This window comes from Schistocerca serialis, chromosome 5, assembly GCF_023864345.2.
Source record: "Schistocerca serialis cubense isolate TAMUIC-IGC-003099 chromosome 5, iqSchSeri2.2, whole genome shotgun sequence".
Classification (NCBI taxonomy): domain Eukaryota; kingdom Metazoa; phylum Arthropoda; class Insecta; order Orthoptera; family Acrididae; genus Schistocerca; species Schistocerca serialis.
Window position 1 is genome coordinate 138,362,524 of NC_064642.1, and position 24,001 is coordinate 138,386,524.

General features: G+C 38.1%; 1 protein-coding gene across 3 annotated transcripts in view; it reads right to left on the reverse strand.

The window, feature by feature from the left end:
- Positions 1–23,156, reverse strand: part of LOC126480770 (diphthine methyl ester synthase) — an 82,195-nt gene extending 59,039 nt beyond the window's left edge. For all 3 annotated transcript variants that reach the window (XM_050104069.1, XM_050104068.1, XM_050104067.1), the window contains exons 1-2: positions 22,772–23,156; positions 22,463–22,696 (exon numbers count right to left, since the gene is read on the reverse strand). In XM_050104069.1, coding sequence (XP_049960026.1) covers positions 22,463–22,696; positions 22,772–22,906 — 369 coding nt within the window. In that variant the 5' untranslated portion in view covers positions 22,907–23,156. The remainder of the gene's footprint in view (positions 1–22,462; positions 22,697–22,771) is intronic.
- Between the last annotated feature and the right edge of the window lie 845 nt (positions 23,157–24,001).

Below are 24,001 nucleotides of genomic sequence, written 5' to 3' on the forward strand. Positions count from 1 at the left end.
ATGAAACTGTGAACGAAGTTATGTTAAATAAAGCAGAAGAGACAAGACAGTTTGGTCGTATCTGTTATTATTCCATAAACCGTAACATTTAGTCTCGTTGTACGAAGCCTTTATAGACGATCGTTATGACAATTTGCTTTGAAGGGATCTCGTTACGAGTTAAGTTTTGGGGACCTGGTCAACAGGGGATAGTTCGTAGATCTTAACTACTGCAGCTATTCTGGAATCAGGTGCTACCGTGACCGTTGTGTGTTGTCAATGGCTTAAGGTCATCATATCTCATGCTCTAAGATTGACGCGCCTTTCCTCTTGGTATAACGGTGTCTCACGGCAACCACGACAACGCCGACGGCGAAGGAAAATACGGTAGAAGAGTACAAGATCAGATAGGTCAACTTAGTAATCAAGTTTCAGAGTTAAAAAATGGGTTGTCAGAGGGGTTCAAAAGTGTGAATGGAAAAGTTGATGTTTTAGAAAATAAATTTATGTTTTTGTAAAATGAGTTTGTAGCTGAGTCAGTGAAACAGTCAAAGAATGCTGATGACATCAGAGTTGAACAGAGGGATGTAGTGGGAAAAAAAAATATCGGCAGTTTAAACTAAAAAATTTTAAATGTAGAAAACAATATTCAAATTAATGTAACTGTTTTGGATCAGAAAAAATTTCAGCAGTTCAGTAAATTTGCATTCACAAAAATCTGTGTGCAAACAATGGTATTGCATGGTCTAACACTCCTATCAAAAGTTTTCCCTCAGATAATTTACATCCAGCGGATTTTCTGCACCACTGCAGAAATAGTTCTGTGTCAGGCATTGATGACAACCAAAAAATTAAACTTGTTGGAAGATTTCTTGAAGGTGATTTTCCATCATGGGTAAATTTAAATTTAAGTCAGTGGGTAAACATATCAGAGTTTTGAGAAAAGTTTTTTAAACAAATGTTTGTCTGAAGCTGAACAGGGGAGAATCAAAAGTGGATTTTTTAAATGATCCTAATAATAGAAATAGGGATGGCATTTTGAAAGAGTATTTTAAAAACTAACTTAACAAATTAGCGCACCTTGACAAACCGTTTGACGAAATGACCTTGACTGATGCACTTAAAAGTTGATTACCAGAAAGATCGCAATGGGATTTAGAACATGGACCTGATGATTGTCTTGAACAATTTTTATGATATGTTGACAGGCTGAATAGAGCAGTAGAAAGAAGTATGTACCATAATATTCAGAATGATAGTAATCACAATGAGAGTAATCACACAAACAGAGATAATGGTAACTTCTAGCAGGATCAAAACTTCAATAGAGAGAGAAATTCTGAACATCAGCAGGGTAGGAATAAAGGAGACAACCATGGGCATTTTAATAGAAGAAACAACCACAGAAGTAACTACTCAGGAAACAGCAGTTCCCATCAATGAAGGTCCAATGGATTTGGGTGAGGAAATGTAACAAGCACAGGACCCTTAAGTTACACTTGCAATTAGACAATAATAACAGTGTCAATGGTATGGCACATCTATCTGAAATTGAACAGGAGGAATATCAGATTTCTCATGTACATTTTGATCAAAAGTTTTTGGATATTATGTTTAATTATGGTGATGTAGATGATAATCACAGACCAGAATGAGAGTAGTGAGGATTTTGATGTAGTATGTACTAATGATTTTTTTTCTTTGTCAGGAAACAGATATACGTAAATCACGTGATGACTCTATTGGATCTGAACTAGGTGATATTTTTGGTGAAGATATGAATGAGAGCTTCGAAGTAACTAAGTTTGGGAAGTTTGAGAATGGTGGCTTACTGCAAATGAATGTAGGTGCGGTAAGTGACTTCGATAGAGATGAAACTTGTATTGATAGTGAGGTTGTTGTTGAAGTAATTTTGGAGGAATATTATGACGATGAGTATCAGCTATTTGTGATGTTTAAGAATAATGAAGTTTCAGAGTTATTTGTAAATGATGTTGACAATAGAGGTAAGGTAAGTGATGTAAGTGAGGGTCATGGAATACCAGTCCAGTCAAAACAGTTTTTCATTAATGTCATGCAGAGTAATGACCCAAATAGTAAACGTCGGGTATCTGTGAGCCTAGAGAATAAAGGTGAAAACTCTTTGAAGTTAGTTTGGGACCAGATTGTTGACAATATAGATAAAGGTGCATTCTGGAATAAGTTAGCTGTGGTTAGGCAGAATTTGTATCCCAATTGGTGGAATGAAGTGAAAGAGGATCTAAGCAGGAAGCATAATTTCGACAGTAATGTGCTGTGTGTTCCTTGTGTAACAAGTGATGTTAGTTGTGCCATGGAATCTACTCACTGTGTTCAATCTTTACCCGATAACATGAGCAATCAAAGTAATGTTATGATACCTGTAAAGTTGATAAAAGCTTTAGAAGACAGCATTTGATGAAATTTAAAGTGATCTTTTGTATTAAGTGTCTGACAACAGTGAGGATGATTCAGATTTTGGGTGTCCTCACATTTAAATTACGATTGATCAGTGGGAAGGTAACTGTTTGATTGATACAGGTAGCCCAATTTGTGGTATATCTGAACAATTTAGAGACAAGAACCAGTAAAGCAAGAATTTTGTGGAAATGCCTGTTGTGGGTGTAAAGATAAAGAGGAGCTACAGGTAAGCAAAGCAAACTGGTAAAATCTCAGGTTACTTTTAACTTTTAATATAGAAGACAAGACCATTGAACATGAATGCTTAGTGATCACTAGTCAAAGAAAATATACGGTATATTTGCAGGTTCATACAACTATATAATTCCATTTTGTAATAGATTTGTGCTTTAGAAATTGATACATATATGCCATGTGACTAAATGGGTAGATTTTCTGTGTACTCTGCAGAGAACAATGAAATTTAATTTTCATGAACTCTTTTGGATAAAGTCATGGTAACTTGAGTGAAAACTTGTTTTATTCATGTGTACTGTACATATTAGGAACAGTAATCTTAAAGTTTCTTATGCGCAAACCAAACACATATATAAGTTAAACACAGAATTCTTATGTCAGTACATTGTAGACTGTGGTCCATACCTCATTTTGTAGGCATTTGTCGGATGCTGCATCAGCACAGTCCAACTTGCCTCGCTTGGGTACATATTTCTTCTAATCTGCTAATAGATAAATAGATGTTACTTGAGACACCTTTAGTATATCTCTGTATATTACCTTAATAGTTCATTTTTTCGTTGCATTTAGCTCTGTTTATTAATGTATCATATATGTGAACAGTTTTTAATCCATTCTGAAGTGAGCCATTATACTTTTTTTTTTCTTTTTCTTTTTTTTTAGGTAGGCAAAACACATGCTGCATGATGTGAGGGAGGTACTGAACTGCATACTTAGTACACAATACAATGTTTCAGGATTCGATGTGAAAGCTAGACAGGAAGTTACCTATCCGTTGGACTGTGTGAAAAGAAATCTAGGGAGGAAACTGAAAGATGTGGGTGGATCCACTCCCACACTCTTGTATGGCTGCACCCTTGCTGGTCCATTCTACTTACAAAGAGATCGTAGGGCTGAGTAATGTACTCAAGTATTTGTCAAATAAATCAGTCTTGTGCCTGAAATTTGTAAATAGTTAGCCAAGAAATTATCCTATATGCAAAATTCTTGTATTTATATAAATTTCAAGGAACTATTTTTTTTAAGAAAAGAATTCACCGCTATGGACAGTGTTATTCCACATAATTGTATGTTTTTCAAGCAGGGGGATTAGCTTCCCAATACATCATGTAACTTTAAATAATGCTGTGGAAGGTTGATGTCCTATGACTGATGATTTGTTATGTTCAACACAGAAATGTGAAAACTTAAAAATTTCAGGAGTATATTCTATGAACCATGTTGTAAATAATTATCAGAATATGATAAAATGAGGCTCTGTTCAGTTAATCAGTTAATAGTCATTCATTTCACTGAATGTTCTCATCTCAACACTCACTCAGTGTGTGTGTGTGTGTGTGTGTGTGTGTGTGTGTGTGTGTCTATATATATATATATATATATATATATATATATAAAAAAACAAAGATGATGTGACTTACCAAACGAAAGCGCTGGCAGGTTGATAGACACACAAACATACACACAAAATTCAAGCTTTCGCAACCAATGGTTGCTTCATCAGGAAAGAGGGAAGGAGAGGGAAAGACGAAAGGATGTGGGTGTTAAGGGAGAGGGTAAGGAGTCATTCCAATCCTGGGAGCGGTAAGACTTACCTCAGGGGGAAAAAAGGACGGGTATACACTCGCACACACACACATATCCATCCACACATATACAGACACAAGCAGACGTATCAGCTCACTCGTCGTACACTTCGTCTCTGTATTTTTCTTTTTTTCTCTCTCACTTTTGATGCTTTTGAAGATGCGAGTTTATAGACATAAACCTCCAATTTGTAATTCTAGTAATTTACATTGCCTCTGCACATATTTCTATATCTTAGCACTGTAATGTTGATGATTCGACTTTCTATCATTTGTCTTGAGACAGAATATTCCACACATGTGAAAATCTGAATGCCATGTCCTCATATATGTACAAATGATGACTTCTATAGTAGATATTTTTCTTACATTTTCTGTAATATGTTATATATTAGATACTTCTATACACCTGTATTCTATCTTTTGGCATCATTTTGTACACCATTTGGCAACCCTTGTTGTGGTTGTGATCTTCAGTCCTGAGACTGGTTTAATGCAGCTCTCCACGCTATTCTATCCTGTGCAAGCTCCTTCGTCTCCCAGTACCTACTGCAGCCTACATCCTTCTGAATCTGTTTAGTGTATTCATCTCTCGGTCTCCCTCTACGATTTTTACACTCCACGCTGCCCTCCACTACTAAATGTGTGATCCTTTGATGCCTCAGAACATGTCCTACTAACCGATCCCTTCTTCTAGTCAAGTTGAGCCACAAACTCCTCTTCTCTCCAATCCTATTCAGTACCTCCTCATTAGTTATGTGATCTACCCATCTAATCTTCAGCATTCTTCTGTAGCACCACATTTCGAAAGCTTCTATTCTCTTCTTGTCCAAACTAGTTATCGTCCACGTTTCACTTCCATACATGGCTACACTCCATGCATATACTTTCAGAAATGATTTCCTGACACTTAAATCTATTCCCTTAACAGATTTCTCTTCTTCAGAAACACTTTCCTTGCCATTGCCAGTCTTCATTTTATATCCTCTCTACTTCGACCATCATCAGTTATTTTGCTCCCCAAATAGCAAAACTCCTTTACTACCTTAAGTGTCTCATTTCTTAATCTAATTCCCTCAGCATCACCCGACTTAATTCGACTACATTCCATTATCCTCGTTTTGCTTTTGTTGATGTTCATCTTATATCCTCCTTTCAAGACACTGTCCATTCCGTTCAACTGCTCTTCCAAGTCTCTTGCCGTCTCTGACAGAATTACAATGTCATTGGCAAACCTCAATGTTTTTATTTCTTCTCCATGGCTTTTAATACCTACTCCGAATTTTTCTTTTGTTTCCTTTACTGCTTGCTCAACATACAGATTGAAAAACATCGGGGATAGCCTACAACCCTGTCTCACTCCCTTCCCAACCACTGCTTCCCTTTCATACCCCTCGACTCTTATAACTGCCATCTGGTTTCTGTACAAATTGTAAATAGCCTTTCGCTCCCTGTATTTTACCCCTGCCACCTTCAGAATTTGAAAGAGAGTATTCCAGTCAACATTGTCAAAAGCTTTCTCTAAGTCTACAAATGCTAGAAACGAAGGTTTGCCTTTCCTTAATCTAGCTGCTAAAATAAGTCATAGGGTCAGTATTGCCTCACGTGTTCTCATATTTCTACGGAATGCAAACTAATCTTCCCCAACGTCGGCTTCTACCAGTTTTTCCATTCGTCTGTAAAGAATTCGCATTAGTATTTTGTAGCCGTGACTTATTAAACTGATAGTTCGGTAATTTACACATCTGTCAACGCCTGCTTTCTTTGGGGTTGGAATTATTGTATTCTTCTTGAAGTCTGAGGGTATTTCGCCTGTCTCATGCATTTTGCTCACCAGATGGTAGGGTTTTGTTAGGACTGGCTCTCCCAAGGCTGTCAGTAGTTCTAATGGAATGTTGTCTACTCCCGGGGCCTTGTTTCGACTCAGGTATTTCAGTGCTCTGTCAAACTCTTCATGCAGAATCATATCTCCCATTTCATCTTCATCTACATCCTTTTCCATTTCCATAATGTTGTCCTCAAGTACATCGCCCTTGTATAGACCCTCTATATACTCCTTCCACCTTTCTGCTTTCCCTTCTTTGCTTAGAACTGGGTTTCTATCTGAGCTCTTGATATTCATACAAGTTTATATCTTTTCTCCACAGGTCTCTAATTTTCCTGTAGGCAGTATCTATCTCACCTCTAGTGATATAAGCCTCTACATCCTTACATTTGTCCTCTAGCCGTGCCTGCTTAGCCATTTTGCACTTCCTGGCGAGACATTTGTATTCCTTTTGGCCTGCTTCATATACTGCATTTTTATATTTTCTCATTTCGTCAATTAAATTCAATATTTCTTCTGTCACCCAGGGATTACTATTAGCCCTCATCTCTTTACGTACTTGATCCTCTGCTGCCTTCACTACTTCATCCTAAAAGCTACCCATTCTTCTTCTACTTTATTTCTTTCCCCCATTCTTGTCAATTGTTCCCTTATGTTCTCCCTGAAACTCTGTACAACCTCTGGTTTAGTCAGTTTATCCAGGTCCCATCTCCTTGAATTCCCAACTTTTTGCAGTTCCTTCAGTTTTAATCTACAGTTCATAACCAATAGATTGTGGTCAGAATCCACATTTGCCCCTGGAAATGTCTTACAATTTAAAATCTGGTACCTAAATCTCTGTCTTACAATTATATAATCTATCTGAAACCTGTCAGTATCTCCAGGCTTCTTCCATGTATAAAACCTTCTTTTATGATTCTTGAACCAAGTGTTAGCTATAATTAAATTGTGCTCTGTGCAAAATTCCACCAGGCGGCTTCCTCTTTCATTTCTTACCCCCAATCCATATTCACCTACTACGTTTCCTTCTCTCCCTTTTCCTACTACCGAATTCCAGTCACCCATGACTATCAAATTTTCGTCTCCCTTCACTACCTGAATAATTTCTTTTATTTCATCATACATTTCTTCAATTTCTTCGTCATCTGCAGAGCTAGTTGGCATATAGACTTGTACTACTGTCATAGGTGTGGGCTTCGTGTGTATCTTGGCCACAACAATGCGTTCGCTGTGCTGTTTGTAGTAGCTTACCCGCATTCCTATTGTTTTATTCATTATTACACCTACTCCTGCATTACCCCTATTTGATTTTGTATTTATAACCCTGCATTCACCTGACCAAAAGTCTTGTTCCTCCTGCCACTGAACTTCACTAATTCCCACTATATCTAACTTTAACCTATCCATTTCCCTTTTTAAATTTTCTAACCTACCTGCCCGATTAAGGGATCTGACATTCCACGCTCCAATCCGTAGAATGCCAGTTTTCTTTCTCCTGATAACGACGTCCTCCTGAGTAGTCCCCGCCCAGAGATCCGAATGGGGGACTATTTTACCTCCGGAATATTTTACCCAAGAGGACGCCATCATCATTTATCTATACAGTAAAGCTGCATGCCCTCGGGAAAAATTACGGCCGTAGTTTCCCCTTGCTTTCAGCCATGCGCAGTACCAGCACAGCAAGGCCGTTTAGGTTAGTGTTACAAGGCCAGATCAGTCAATCATCCAGATTGTTGCCCCTGCAACTACTGAAAAGGCTGCTGCCCCTCTTCAGGAACCATACGTTTGTCTGGCCTCTCAACAGATACCCCTCCGTTGTGGTTGCACTTACGGTACGGCTATCTGTATCGCTGAGGCACGCAAGCCTCCCCACCAACGGCAAGGTCTATGGTTCATGGGGGTGGCAAACATTATAGGGGGATATTGTAACGATACAGTAGTTGTCGATACCATCATTATTTATCTCTGCTGCTTTTCTGAAAACATCCATATAATTTTATATACAATATGTTATATTTCAAGCTAAAATTTATGAAAAGGGTTTACTTTATTTCTGGATATCACTAGCAATAAGCACTAGCTCTGAACGTACAGTTACAATAGTTTTTTTTTTTTTTTAACGAAACAATTTGAAATTATGAATTGTGTGGAACACTTAAAATTTCTGTTTATTTCTGGATTCATTTATGAAATAATAATCAAAATTAATAGAAATTCATTTGTCAAGAAAACTGTAAACCCGTTGGAATATGATTATTACCACAGAGAGTGAAGTAGTAGTAAGCATGCCTCTGATGTGATTGGACAAATTTTTGTATTTTGGGCAACAATGTAATTTCGACTTTGTTAAAGTGAACATTAAAAAGACTGTATGATATACTAAAATGTGACAAACTATACTAATGTAAAAACAAAAATTCTGCATCAACAATCTTCAAAATTATGTAGATCAAGTCAAACACGAGGACCTAAAACATGAGAATTTCAGCTTCAAGAATCAGACACCTAGACAAGAATAACTGGAGCCAACTCTACAAGAAAAGATAAGTAAACTAAAAAGTTTATTGTAATCTTACTCCTCTCAAATCTTCAGAAAAGACTTTGCTTATTGTCAACAATAGCTTGAAATAGGAAAGAGCAGAGAGATTACAAAATCAATGGCTGAAAATTATGTTCAGCTGTTTGAAGACCATTTGGAGCCATTCATGGACTTCATGTTCCCAAAAAACAATAAATTTTTATTGATCACAATGTCCCATGTCACCGGGTCACAACTCTTCACGACTCGTTTGAAGAATATTATGGACAATTCAAGCTAATGATTTGGTGACCCAGATCACCTTACATGAATCCTACGAGACATTTATGGAACGTAACCTAGAGATCAGTTCATACACAAAATCTAGCACTGGCAGCACTTTCGCAATCATGGATGTCTGTAGAGGCAGCATGGTTCAATACTTCTGCACTGGACTTCCAAGGACTTGTTGAGTCATGCCATGTCAAGTTGCTGCACTGTAGTGGGCAAAAGGTGGTCCGACACAATACCGTATTTATGGACTATAAGACTTACCTTTTTCTTTGAAAAGTTGCCGCCAAAATTCAGAAGTCTTATACTCAAAATTAATATAAAAATGTCCCGTGTTTGACTTAAAATTACTTCCAGTTTTAAAAATGGCCATAAATTCAATGCCATGGGAAACCTATCTCTATCTGGCAATCTGTATTCTGGGAGGACTTACTTCACAATTGCAACCTCTTGATGTCTTGATAAATAAACTATTTAAAGTGTATACGGGAGACGAAAGGAAAAAAGGGATGTTGGATGAAACACAACATGAATTCATGCCAAAAGCAGCTCTCAAATTACCTACAATCAAACAAGTGAGTCAGAGGATAGAACAGACATTTTCTAGAGTGAAAGACAACATTATTGTTAAATGTTTTAAGAAGTTCAGCATAAGTAACACTCTTGATGGCAGTGAAGACCATCTTATATATGAAGAGGACAACGATGATGATGATGATGATGATGATGATGATGATGATGAGGAGGAGGAGGAGGAGGAGGAGTAAGTTCAGATGACACTTTCAGGCTTTTAAAGGTCAGTTCAGTTTTATAAACAACGAATTTTGTTTTAGTCTGGTTTTGCAGTGTAATAATAAAAATGGTAAAAACGTTATTTTTTTTTAAAAAAATTGCTTACAAATTAATGTGCATCTCACAGTCCAAAAAATACAATACTAGGAGGTATCTCATGACATTTGTTACCTCAGTGCATGACTCCTCTGGTTTGTGGTAATCATACAACAGATATCTGCCGTGATGCATTCCAGACATGTCTGGTGAAAAACTAGTTAATTGAAAAAAGATACTTGGATCTCCTTGGCACCTTATATATGCATAGTATGCATATGAGTTTTGGACTATGGGAATTTATACTCTCTTTGGAACCCTAAATCTACATGGTTGGGTCCATAAAAATTGGTAGAAGAGGCTAGCTTGACTTGTAAATATGTTTTTTTTCCCCCCTTCTTAGCTTATTAAAAGGGAAGGTGAAACCAAGTAAGAGGTACAGATAACAAGGCCTAATTTATTTTGGAAATTTATTAACCAGATGAAGTTAAGGTAATACTAAATTGGTTAACAGGAGAGGATATTTGGTATTGAGTGTGATGAATATTCTTGCGTAACTGAAGAGATGATAATTTAAACTAGATTAGATTAGAGATTAGATTCATTTTTCGTTCCACAGACCCAAAAAATGAGACGATTCGCTTGGGTGTGCAACATGTTGGAAAGTATAACATAAAACATTTGAATATAATACTTAGTACCCTGATCATCTGTCAGGAGACTGTCGAAATAGGTGAATACAATGCGGTAAACTGGAACAGCTAATATTTACAGAATTAACACAGTCAGAATGAAATATTGTTATGCACTATTAATAAATTTATCAAACACAAAATACCTAATTGTGACCCTTGTGACCAAGTGCTATCAAAACTGAAATCTAAGAGATATTCCTTCGTAAGCTGGCTTACCAGTCTCTAATAAGATATTCATCTATGGAGTAGAAGGAGTTGCCTATCAAAAAGTCTTTCAAACTCTGTTTAAACCGTGCTTTATCTGGAATCATAGAGCTGTGAAATGTTTGACAGTCCTCTTTGTGGCTAGTCCATACATACCGAGTGATCAAAAAGTCAGTATAAATTTGAAAACTTAATAAACCACGGAATAATGTAGATAGAGGGGTAAAAATTGACACACATGCTTGGAATGACATGGGGTTTTATTAGAAGCAAAAAAAACCACCCCATATTGCTAGACGCTTGAAAGATCTCTTGCGCGCGTCGTTTGGTAATGATAGTGTGCTCAGCCGCCACTTTCGCCATGCTTGGCTTCCCAGGTCCCCAGACCTCAGTCCGTGCGATTATTGGCTTTGGGGTTACCTGAAGTCGCAAGTGTATCGTGATCGACCGACATCTTTAGGGATACTGAAAGACAACATCCTGAGCGTTTCCTGTAAAGAACATCATCTTTGCTTTGTCTTACTTTGTTATGCTAATTATTGCTATTCTGACCAGATGAAGTGCCATCTGTCGGACATTTTTTGAACATTTGTATTTTTTTTGTTCTAATAAAACCCCATGTCATTCCAAGCATGTGTGTCAATTTGTACCTCTCTATCTACAGTATTCCGTGATTTATTCAGTTTTCAAATTTATACTGACTTTTTGATCACCCAGTATAAAGAAATAGTGGATGATATGGATATCAAATGGCTGGTGATTGATTTGGGGGAGGGGACCAAACAGTGAGGTCATGGGTCCCATCAGATTAGGAAAGGATGGGGAAGGAAGTTGCTGTTCCCCTTCAAAGGAACCATTCCAACATTTGCCTGAAGTGATTTAGGGAAATCACGGAAAACCTAAATCAGGATGGCTGGACACGGGTTTGAACCATTGTCCTCCTGAATGTGAGTCCAATGTGCTTGCTAACCACTGCACCACCTCACTCCTAAATCAGGATGGCTGGACACAGGTTTGAACCGTCGTTCTCCCAAATGCGAGTCCAGTGTGCTAACCACTGCACCACCTCATTCGGTGCATATCAAATGAGGGATTTACCTGGTTGACATGTTCATGCAATCTGACAGAAATAATTCCATGTCAGTTACATGACAACAGTCACTAACAATTCCTTGTGGGTGATTCAAATGTAAGGAATAAGAAATGGAATGACTATGTAGTGATTTAAGACTTTAAAATTGAATAACATGAAACAACATTTAGTATAAAAGGCACATGTCAATGGTTTTCAATTTTCCAAATCATTTGCCTAAGGAGAGAGATATGTGTTATAATGTATCACTCAATGAAAGTGATGTGTTGGACAACATCAACGAATGATGAGTGCTACCCATGTAAGTATTCTTTATTTTAGTTAAGTAATTCAGAAGGACACACTGTTTGAGAGTTTTTGCTATTTGTGCATGTACGGTATTCTGATGCAGATGGATGCCACATGAGTTTAAGATGGGACTACAGGAGCAGTTTTTGCAATGTCCCACGTATGAGATGTGCTGTGTGCCATGGAATACATACACTATGTGATCAAAAGTATCTGGACACCTCCACAAACATATTTTTTTCATATCAGGTGCATTGTGCTGCCACCTACTGCCAGGTACTCCATATCAGAGACCTCAGTAATCATTAGACATCCTGAGAGAGCAGAATGGGGTGCTCCGCAGAACTCACAGACTTCAAACGTGGTGAGGTGATTTGGAGTCTCTTGTGTCATACACCCACATGCGAGATTTCCACACTCCTAAACATCCCTAAGTCCACTGTTTCCAATGTGACACTGAAGTGGAAACATGAAGGGACACGTACAGTATGAAAGCATACAGGATGACCTTGTCTGCTGACTGACAGAGACCTCTGACAGTTGCAGAGGGTCATAATGTGTAATAGGTAGACATCTATCCAGACCATCACACAGGAATTCCAAACTACATTAGGATCCACTGCAAGTCTATGACAGTTAGGTGGGAGGCGAGAAAGCTTGGATTTTATGGTCAAGCGGCTGCTCACAAGCCACATATCATGCCGGTAAACGCCAAACGACACCTCGCTTGGTGTAAGGAGCGTAAACATTGAACGATTGAACAGTGGAAAAACGTTGTGCAGAGTGACGAATCAGCGTACACAATGAGGCAATCCGATGGCAGGGTGTGAGTATGGCAAATGCCCGGTGAACATCATCTGCCAGCCTGTGTAGTGCCAACTGTAAAATTCGGAGGTGGTGGTATTATGACGTGGTCATGTTTTTCATGGAGGGTGCTTGCACCCCTTGTTGTTTTGCATAGCACTATCACAGCACAGGCCTACACTGATGTTTTAAGCACCTTCTTGCTTCCCACTGTTGAAGATCAATTCGGAAATGGCAATTGAATCTTTCAACACGACCGAGAACCTGTTCATAATGCACGGCTTGTGGTGGAGTGGTTACACAACAATAGCATCCCTGTAATGGGCTGGCCTGTACAGAATCCTGACCTGAATCCTATAGAACACCTTTGGGATGCTTTGGAATGCCAACTTCATGACAGGCCTCACCGACTGACATCTTCTCAGTGCAGTAATCTGTGAAGAATGGGCTGCCATTACCCAAGAAACCTTCCAGTACCTGATTGAACATATGCCTGTGAGCGTGGAAGCTGTCATCACGGCTAAGGGTGGGCCAACACTATATCGAATTCCATCAGTACCGATGGAGGGCGCCACGAACATTAAAGTCATTTTCAGCCAGATGTCTGGATACTTTTGATCACATAGTGTAAGACCATGACAGGGTGATGTCACAGAAGAGAAAATACCATTAATTTGACAGGTCTATACAGAGTTGGATTAATTGTACATCTGAAAGAGTCAATGGGTTATGCCTGTATGTGCATTGTACATGAAGTAGTTGCATGCTTTACAACAAGGCTCAATACATTCATATCTATGAAGGAGGACATTCTACTGGTTAGAAGAAAGTTGGATTTGAGAATATTTCATAGCTGCCAGTACAGGATAAGTTGCAGAGGTGAGGTAGTTTGCAATGATGCAGAAATACACACTATTATTTTAATCAGTAAAGTAAAAGGCAGGAGGTTGGAATTAGTAGTTAACGGCAACCAAAAACCACTGCAACCTACTTTCAAATTTGGGCTGTTAACCTAAGATCCTTTATCCTTGTGACAAACAATACTCCAAAGTGCACAAAGTAATTGCTGAAGCACATCCAGAGTTTATAATTATACAGGACAGTCTTCACCAGCCTTGGAATCCCAGGCTTTACTGAATGAATACCCACCCTAAAATGACCAAGTTTTCCTATCTCCTCACGCCTTAGTACACCCAAGAGAGGAAGAGTGGCTTATAAAGTATCATGGATGTGACAGCTATACTCCTTTCAATGCAGAAACAGAAGACAAGTGCATTGGTATGAGCCTTTTGTGGATCTCGAAGGGATTGCGGGATCTTTCTTCCGGGGATACCACAGAAAAATGGTGATTATCTGGCTGCAGTGATCAGGTGGTTTTAAATGATAGTTAAGTTTTGGACCCTAGAGGAGATGTCTTCTCTATTACGTGAGTTATTTGTGTGGCGATGGCACTAGGACTTGGAGGTAAAGTATTGATCACCTTACCTAGATTATGTCAAAGACTGTCACAATATTAACTCACCTACATGAGATTACAAAATGGTGAAGTCTTTTAGATTTCCTTCCATCATCTAGGTATATCAAACAGTTGATCATTTTCTATTTTGCATCCCTTTCTCCTTCTCAAATGCAGGACAGGCTGGTGATCCATGTGAGTGCATTCCTGAGCAGTTAATTCACACAGAAGATAGTTCCCTCTTGTATTTATCTTCCGTAGTCCACATAGTTGGGGCTCACAGGTACAGTATGAAAAAATATGCCCAAACCTCAAACATTTTATGTGTGTATGGTGATAGTGGAGGGTTGAGATGAAGTTCACACCATGGGACTTCGCGCAATTCATCGTCATTCGTAGAATGAAATCCCTAACATAGATGAGCCTCTGGATTTATTTCAGGCATAGTTATAGTCAGTACATGGCAAAGCTTGATGAAAGACACACATCTTAGACTGTTCATCATGTTCACCGTCATCTTTCAAGTACCTGGGGATACAAAAAAAACCTGTCTTCAGTGCATGCAATAAAGAACAATGGTTTACTCATCTTAAAGGAGTCTTTGCCCACGCTAGAGCACACCAAATACTTGGCAAACAACTTTTCTCTTCATCTTTTGATCTGAAATCCTTACCATGGCGTAGTCGAGGGCAGGAACATCTCTGCATTCAGGGACCATATCACACTGTAGGTCTCACTATAACTGGCTAGATAAGTTTTACAGAGGTCTAAGGAAAGCAAAGGCATACTACCACCAATAAGATCACACCTACTAAAGCACTGTGATGCCAAAACCAATCTTCAAATTGATAACAGCTGTAACTTTTCAAGTTATGCAATTATTTTCAATGACTATACTTCCAGCTTTCATTATCTGCACTGGAATACATCATGTAACAGCACTGTGATACTGAAAAACTCTGTATAGGACATGAAAAACTGAACTGAAAGATTGTTTAAAACTGATATTGGAGTAGTTCCTTTTTATGTGCCTATCAATTAAACAAAACCTTTAAGAGATTGTGAGTGCTTAAATTATAGTAAGTTATACCATTATCAATCACAAACACTACTCTCTAAAGCACTGTGCATATGATGGAAGTGTTTATGGAAGATAATGAAATTACTGTTATTGGATTTCTTTCTTGCTATTATTTAATTTTAAACTGAATTTTCCTACGAACAGTTCCATTACTACAGTACTGATGCCACGCTCTCTCTCTGGGACACACTATTTCACACCTAACGTTAACACATTTTTCACTAGTAGGTTTTTTTCATATATGCATTACTTTGCACTCCATCATGTTTTTAATTATCATCATTCCATACCCATCAAACACAATAGTGCATACATTTACAAATAATGCAAGGATAACATCCTTCAAATTCATACACAAACACAAAAACCGGAATGTGGCAGAAAACAGCAAAACAGTCAACCATGTGCAAACAGAAACTGGGACAGAGGAAGAAAACATACAACTAACATAGGAGGCTCAGACAAGACAGGATACATGTAACATTGAAATAAGGCCAGAAAGCAAGCAAACAGAGTAATGGGACACATGATTATATAAGAACTTAAAACTTAAGAATATGCAGATGAATTAAAGGTATCTGCTACAGAGGAAATTCCCAATGTCAAAGTTGGGCTAGTGCGCGATAGTCCCCCTCCCTGAAATTTTGTTGTAGTGATAACCTAATACAAGTCAAGGTTAGGTTCGGAAGTGACAGTTTGGTTGACTGCAGAATACAAAATTAAGGTTGTGGTAATAGATTTAGCATTAGCATAGCCTCATGTCTACATTTCTGGAAGGGATGAAAACTCCTTTCTTTCTGAATTTTTAGTCGCACAGATATGCACACGAACACCCACAAAGTTTTGAAGACAGGAAAAAGGTACTGGTGGATGTAAAGCTGTGAGGATAGAACACGAGTCATGCTTACATAGCTCAGTTGATAGAGCACTTGCATGGAAAAGGCAAAGATCCAGGGTTTGAGTCTCATCTGGCACAACAGTTTTAATCTGCCATGAAGTTTCAAATCACCGCACACACCACTGCAGAGTGAAAATTCATTCTGCAGACACATATGAAGATCAGAAAGCAATGCTCATGGCAAATCTTTTGAGGCTTGCTTAAAAATTTTCCCCATATTTTAATGACAGCTAAGTAGCGATTAAAGGGCACCGGAAACGTGACCATCTGTCAGAGTAGTGTCTCTCTGCAGTCAGGAAGTTAATGAATTATGAACTTTCCTACACATGTTACCATTTTGTTAACAGATACCAAATATAACCAAAAATGCCAAAATGTACCAATTTTGCCTATCTTTGGTACCATGTATCTTAAAACTGTCATCTCTGATTTTCTAATTTTTAATAGTGCTGAAAAGAACTCATTTACATCTACGTGAAACGCTTATTTTTGTTCCAAGGCCACCTCATCTGAAATTTTGTTCAAGTATTGGGCTTTTATCTGTACATTTACATACTGTTTGTTAACTCATGCCGGACTCCTGTTTCTTTTGCAAAATGTGTTTGAAGCAGTATTGAACGGCTTCATTGATGTCATGAATTATTCTATACATTGAGTTTAAGATTCCAAAAAACGGTTACTGCCTGTAGCGACTTGAAACTTGTCATAGCAATGTCGGAAGTGAATTTGTGGTATGGAATTAAAGTAGACCAGTTAAATTCTTGTAGTTTTGAAAATGTTGTAAATTCTGTTTGCCATTTAACTGTGTACAAAACCTTAAAAGAACTTTCTTTAGAAGAACAACAGCTGCTTAATGGACAAGGTGATTTATGTTTGGATATGCTCATATATGCTTTTATCAAGAAGCACTAGTCTTCCCTAAAATGCAAAATCTGCATCATGTTGAAGATTCTATTATTATAGTCTCCACTAAAAAGTAAAATATGCATCATGTTGAAAATGCAATTATGAAGAAAACTGATGTACTTCATGGACCTGATCATAGTGAATTGTAGCAACCGATTGCAAGGAAACAATTTTTGATTATTTTAATCACAAGCTGATAAAAAAATTAAAAGTTATATACAAATCATACAGGAATCCTATTTTGACCATAATTCCCCAGGACTGACCCATGAAAAAGACTGGATGAATTTTGTGTTTCACAAAGGAATGAAACAGAAAAAAAGCAATACTGACTGGGACAATGCAAAGGGAAAGCATGAAAAGAAGTGGGCTTAAAACATTTGGCATTGAATTTTGGAAATTTATTAAGCTCAATAACTTAGTCAAATTTGTCCACAGAGAAAGAGCTATTTCCATTAGAGTAGACAGAGAAAAAGTTCTGAGAGAACATTACTTGCTAATGAGCTATATGAAAAAGTGTTTATTGGTTAAAAAATAAATTGACTGAAATTGGATTTTCATAATTTTGTGAATTATATTCCAGGTAATGTGTAACTGTACGTGCAGTTGGTTCACATTCAGTTTGTGTGTATGATGTACAGCTACAAGGAATAAAAAGGCATGGGATCGGGCAGACTGAAACCTGAGAACTCACTGGTATCTAGTGGGCCAGAGGAAAGAATCAGCCAGTTTGGAACAGGATTTATAATAGTGAAGAAAACTAGGAAAGACTTATTAGAAATTGAACCCATAAATAAAAGAATGTGCAGACTTGGAGCAGCTGGCCACACACAAGTGGATTTCTATGATGGGTCAGAACTGTGGGCCTGTAATGCTGGTATCTCTGATGGCTTTGGCCACGCAATCTGAAGCCTGTTATTTCCCACTAATGTACAGGCCCCGCCTGTCGGATCTAGTCTCACCAATCCATCCGCAGGCCAGGTCCATTTGTGTGTGGGGGCAAATTGCCATATTTCCACAATTTATCCATGGACCCATGACTGTGGTGCATGTTCAACAGGCTAGAGGCCGTCGGCAACAGATTTCAGAAGTTGCAACAGAGTCTGTGGCTAGGTGGTTGGAGGGTCGTGTCTCCACTAACACACAGTTAGGGACTGCAAGTGTTCAAGAATCCATTGAAAATATATTTAGCCCACTGCTAAATTTGTTCGTGTGTGGCCAGCCAATAAAAGGGAAATTTGGGAACATATCAGTAATAAATGCACATGCACCAGAGATATGTATATATAAAAGCAGCTCTATGTAGACCTGAAAAAAGTTTGTTATGTAGTACCTAAGAATGATTTGATGTTAGTAGTAGGTCATTCCAATACAAAAATAGGGAATAATGAGCAACAACAGGAAGTCTCTGGAGGACAATCATAGCACAAAGAAAACAACGAGAAAGGAGTTCTACAGTGCCAATTTGCAGCAAAGAATAACACAATAATTAAGAGCACCTGCTTCCCACACAAAAGGATTTGTCTGTGTGCATGAAAGCCTGCAGTCATTGAAATAGTCAACCAGCTTTGCCATACTTTAGTGAATCCCAGCCAATCCACCTGAACGATAGACATACAGAACTGCAAAGGGCCAAATTGTAACTCAGATCACTTTGTGGTTGAGAAAGAAACTACCATTGCTAAACAAAAACAGAACCAGAAACGAGGATGAAATGTAATATAGAAAAACTTAAAACTCCCAATGAAATCAAAATAATACCAACTAACACTAAATTGAGCTATGAATAGCCTCCAGCAGGATTAGGTACAAGGTGGAGCGGGATTGATAAAAACAATTAATGATGCTGCAGAAGAAATAATAGATGTGAGAAGAAACAAAAGAATTCAGGATGATTTGATGATGATAAATATAAATAGGATGTATTTCAAAGGACTGTCCTTTTTTAATTACTTGGGGGCCTTAATATCTTGCAGTCAGAGAACAGAGCTTACTTTGCTTATCTACATCCCTTCAGAACCAGTCTTGTTCCAAAAGGATGAAACTCTTAGTATATAATTAACACTCGAGTTCACACAGTTGTCACATATGGGTCAAAAGATGACAGGAATACTTTAAGAACCTTTGCACTAAAGGTATTACATAAAATTTCTTGTCCAATAAAGGAGGAAGAAGGCTGGAAGATACATCATATTACTGAGCTATAGGCATTAATACAAGGAAGAAATATAGTAAAATTTGTCAAATTATAATGAATATGATGGCCAGGGCACGTGAAAGGAATGGCGGAAGATAGAATACTATTTAAGAAAATGATGAGTAGTGTGACCCATGCAGCTTAGTGAAAAGAGACCTAGAAGAAAGTTGATTGATGATGTAATAGAAAATCTCACCAGTATGGGAGTCCAAGGGTAGAAAACAGTTGAAAAAACTGAGAAGTATGGTGGAAAATAGATAAAGTCAAGGCTCTCCAAGGACTGTAGTGCTTCAGCAGAAGATGATCTACACCAATTTATATATGGACCTGAAAATCAGCTCAAGTTCATGCAAGTCTTTTAGATATATTCAGTGCAAAATCCATCAAAACTGATGATGATCAAGCTAAAATCCTTAAATTACTCAACATGGAGGTTGCCACATCATAAGTTAAATTCAGTTGTTCTAGGTTATTGAGGAATAACAGTAAAATAAGCAATGTACACCTAGTTGAGAAGCTGGATGTAACCCAGTGTTATGGAAAAGAAAATAGGAGAAGGCAAAAAATTAAATTAAACAAATAACCAGCAGAGAGCTGGGCTGGCTAGATCAAGACAAGGGGATGGAGAAGGGAAGGCAAATCATAAAGAAGGAAAATGTGCTAGGATAAGTATTTAGCCTAGTCATGGGAAACACTTTTACTTAACATCTTCACTGCCATCACTGGCCCCATCAGGATCTCACATTTGGCACCATGGCCGGGCCTGGCGGTGAAACATCAATCACTGTGTTTGTAGTAGTCAACATAATAAAATATCAACCTATTCAAGTAACCTCATTACATTACTTCATAAATCAACACAATTGTATCATCTTGGTCATATAAAATTTGTGCACAGTATTTATGTTAAAAGAAAATTGATATCTTTTGGTATGGCAGACCATTACCTTTGCAAGAACTTCTTGCCACACTTCGTTCTTTACAGCACTCACATATTTTTGTGGAAAGTCATTCATTATAAGCAAATGCTACTCCACTCAACGCTGTTTTAATTCATATACTGATCACCAGGCCACACATAGGCAATACTTTGATCACAGAATAAGCCTTATTGCCATGCACAACTATGGGAGTACATCAACATGCCTGATGGCTGGCTGTGCCATGGTCGAAACATTGGGTATGATCCAGCAAGCCTCCTCCTCATCATCATCATCATCATCTTGAGAAGAAATTGTGAATCTTATTACTACCATGTGTACTAACCTACAATTATTATCCAGCACCAACATTTGGAATTTGATAATTACACTGCAGAACTTGCAATGAATTAACAGCAGTTTAATGAATCCTGTAACATGAAGTACTGGTTCAATTAAGGCAAGAATGAGTACTGAATTAGTTATAACTTGTTGAATGAAGCATGTTGATACTGCTCGAGGTGACTTTAGTCACGTTTATGTAAACTGGTTTTTTTCCACATCAAAACCCCAGTGAATAGAGTATGAGAATAGCCCCGTTATCTTGATAGTGTGTGTGTCCTTAGTGTATTATCTATCAGTTTAATGAGTCACAGCTGCAAAATACTAACGCGAATTATTTACAGACGAATGGAAAAACTGGTAGAAGGCGACCTCAGGGAAGATCAGTTTGGATTCCGTAGAAATGTTGGAACACGTGAGGCAATACTGACCCTACAACTTATCTTAGAAGAAAGATTAAGGAAAGGCAAATCTATGTTTCTAGCATTCATAGACTTACAGAAAGCTTTTGACAATGTTGACTGGAATACTCTCTTTCAAATTCTGAAGGTGGCAGGGGTAAAATACAGGGAGCGAAAGGCTATTTACAATTTGTACAGAAACCAGATGGCAGTTATAAGAGTCGAGGGCCATGAAAGGGAAGCAGTGGTTGGGAAGGGAGTGAGACAGGGTTGTAGCCTCTCCCCGATGTTGTTCAATCTGTATATTGAGCAAGCAGTGAAGGAAACAAAACAAAAATTCAGAGTAGGTATTAAAATCTATGGAGAAGAAATAAAAACTTTAAGGTTTGCCGATGACATTGTAATTCTGTCAGAGACAGCAAAAGACTTGGAAGAGCAGTTGAACGGAATGGACACTGTATTAAAAGGAGGGTATAAGATGAACATCAACAAAAGCAAATTGAGGAAAATGGAATGTAGCCGAATTAAGTCGGGTGATGCTGAGGGAATTAGATTAGGAAATGAGACACAAAGTAGTAAAGGAGTTTTGCTATTTGGGTAGCAAAATAACCGATGATGGTCGAAGTAGAGAGGATACAAAATGAAGACTAGCAATGGCAAGGAAAGCGTTTCTGAAGAAGAGAAATTTGTTAACATTGAGTATAGATTTAAGTGTCAGGAAGTCATTTCTGAAAGTATTTGTATGGAGTGTAGCCATGTATGGAAGTGAAACATGGACGATAACTAGTTTGGACAAGAAGAGAATAGAAGCTATTGAAATGTGGTGCTACAGAAGAATGCTGAAGATTAGATGGGTAGATCACATAACTAATGAGGAGGTATTGAATAGAAGTGGGTAGAAGAGTTTGCGGCACAACTTGACAAGAAGAAGGGACCGGTTGGTAGGACATGTTTTGAGGCATCAAGGAATCACAAATTTAGCATTGGAGGGCAATGTGGAGGGTAAAAATCGTAGAGGGAGACCAACAGATGAATACACTAAGCAGATTCAGAAGGATGTAGGCTGCATTAGGTACTGGGAGATGAAGAGGCTTGCACAGGATAAAGTAGCATGGAGAGCTGCATCAAACCAGTCTCAGGACTGAAGACCACAACAATAACAACAACAACAGTGTATTATGTTCAAATTTGTCACTTGAAAATCACATTATATGCAGCTGTGCATACAAGGTGTCCAATATGTATCGTTCACAATCTCCTTGCATTTCTTTTTTGCCTTTTGAAAATACCACAGAACAAATCTTTATGTTCAATGACAAACTGTCGTACTCCCACATATGTTGTATGTTATTATTGCCAACTTGCTTATAATTAATATATGCAAGATCATTTAACCTCCTCTCCACCTGAGCCACTGAAAATCCTCATATAAGGGCATTATATACGAGAAAAATAGAAATTACTACAGCTGTACCTGTAGACCGCAGCATCCTATCGCTGACAGTATAGAAGCATTGTGAATTACTTTACATTCAACCCCTGCTTCTTTCGCTCGAAGTACTAAATCTGTGTGTGTTGTAGCGCCGAACGGATCGCCCACGACCAGAAAAGCAACATCTTTAACATCGGCTGCTTCCAAAATCTCGGACGACCGTTGTTCAACTAAATCACGATCCGCAATAATCAGGTCACGGTCGTAAAATTGTTCCTGCAAAGTTTTATCAATTACTTACAAAGAAAACAAAAACTGGTTTCATTCAAAACACAATTAACTTGAACGTACTAACGCCTCCTTCCCATCACACAAAATAGATGTGTACGCTTCGAGGTACACTCTATCAGCCCTTCTGACCACTTCTAACCCTTTTACTGTGATATCTTTCACATCGCTCAGCCCCAAACCAACAACGTAGAGCATTCTGGATACTATCCCGGATCATATAAGAATCTAGGATACTAAAAAACAGACTAACTCGCAAGGTTTCAAACTTGGATGGATGAATGAACAAATGAAAGAACTTCTAACACTTTGTCGTACTGTTAGTATACCACAACTTATTTATTTGACAAAGAGCGCAAATGAATTCACATTCTGAACACTCAGGTTACGAAAGATAGACTTCCACCAGTGAAGCCATTAGCCACTTAATAGAAGGAGGATGCTAAGTTCACCCAACCTGGATATGATGTGGCGTCATTATGACGTATATACGCTTTAGTCGATTAACACACCTATCGACTTTTACGATCGTTCGAGATTCTAAACTGTCGTCAGCTAGTGGTTTATTTTGACACGTGCGACTCTGATAACAGCTCAGTGTGGCATCGTATATGTATTTCGCCAAAATAAAAGTAAAAGAGCTGGATATTAATAGAAATATTCCTGACCGTGGCCTTGAAAACACCACGGACAACAGGTTTCGTAAAAAAGTGAAGTCTTCTTATGTCCCGACCAGATTAGATTGTGTGATTGTTGTATTGAACGCTTACGCCGAAAATAATATTTATTTATTATCAATATTTTTGAATTGGTTTCATACAATTGGTCTTGTCAGTACATATTAGATTGTAGCAGCATACTCTTGCTGACCTTTTTTTTCTTAATTTATATAGCTGAAAGAGAACTCGTGCAAGTTTGTTAGCTAAGTAATTTATATGTCCATCCCAAGATAGTCTTTTATCAACCGTAATTCCAAGTAGTTTTACACTCGGAACGCAGAGACAGGTACCTTAGTGTCTAGTAATGACTGGTGTGTAGAATGATTGAATTTCGAACTTAAAAAGAAAAATATGAGGCATTGTTGAAGAAAAATCGTTGACCGGAGATGAAATACGAGGGGAAGTGGATTTCTCAATGTAATCTGAACCAAAGGTTAGTGTCTTGACGCATCTAAAGATTTTGGCTGCTGAGTGCTTCTTCTCACCGAGTACGAATAACCGACGCACTTCAGCTGGGTCAGAAGTACATCAATTTCTGCTTGAAATTCACAATAACCACGCAATTGCTCGTCGT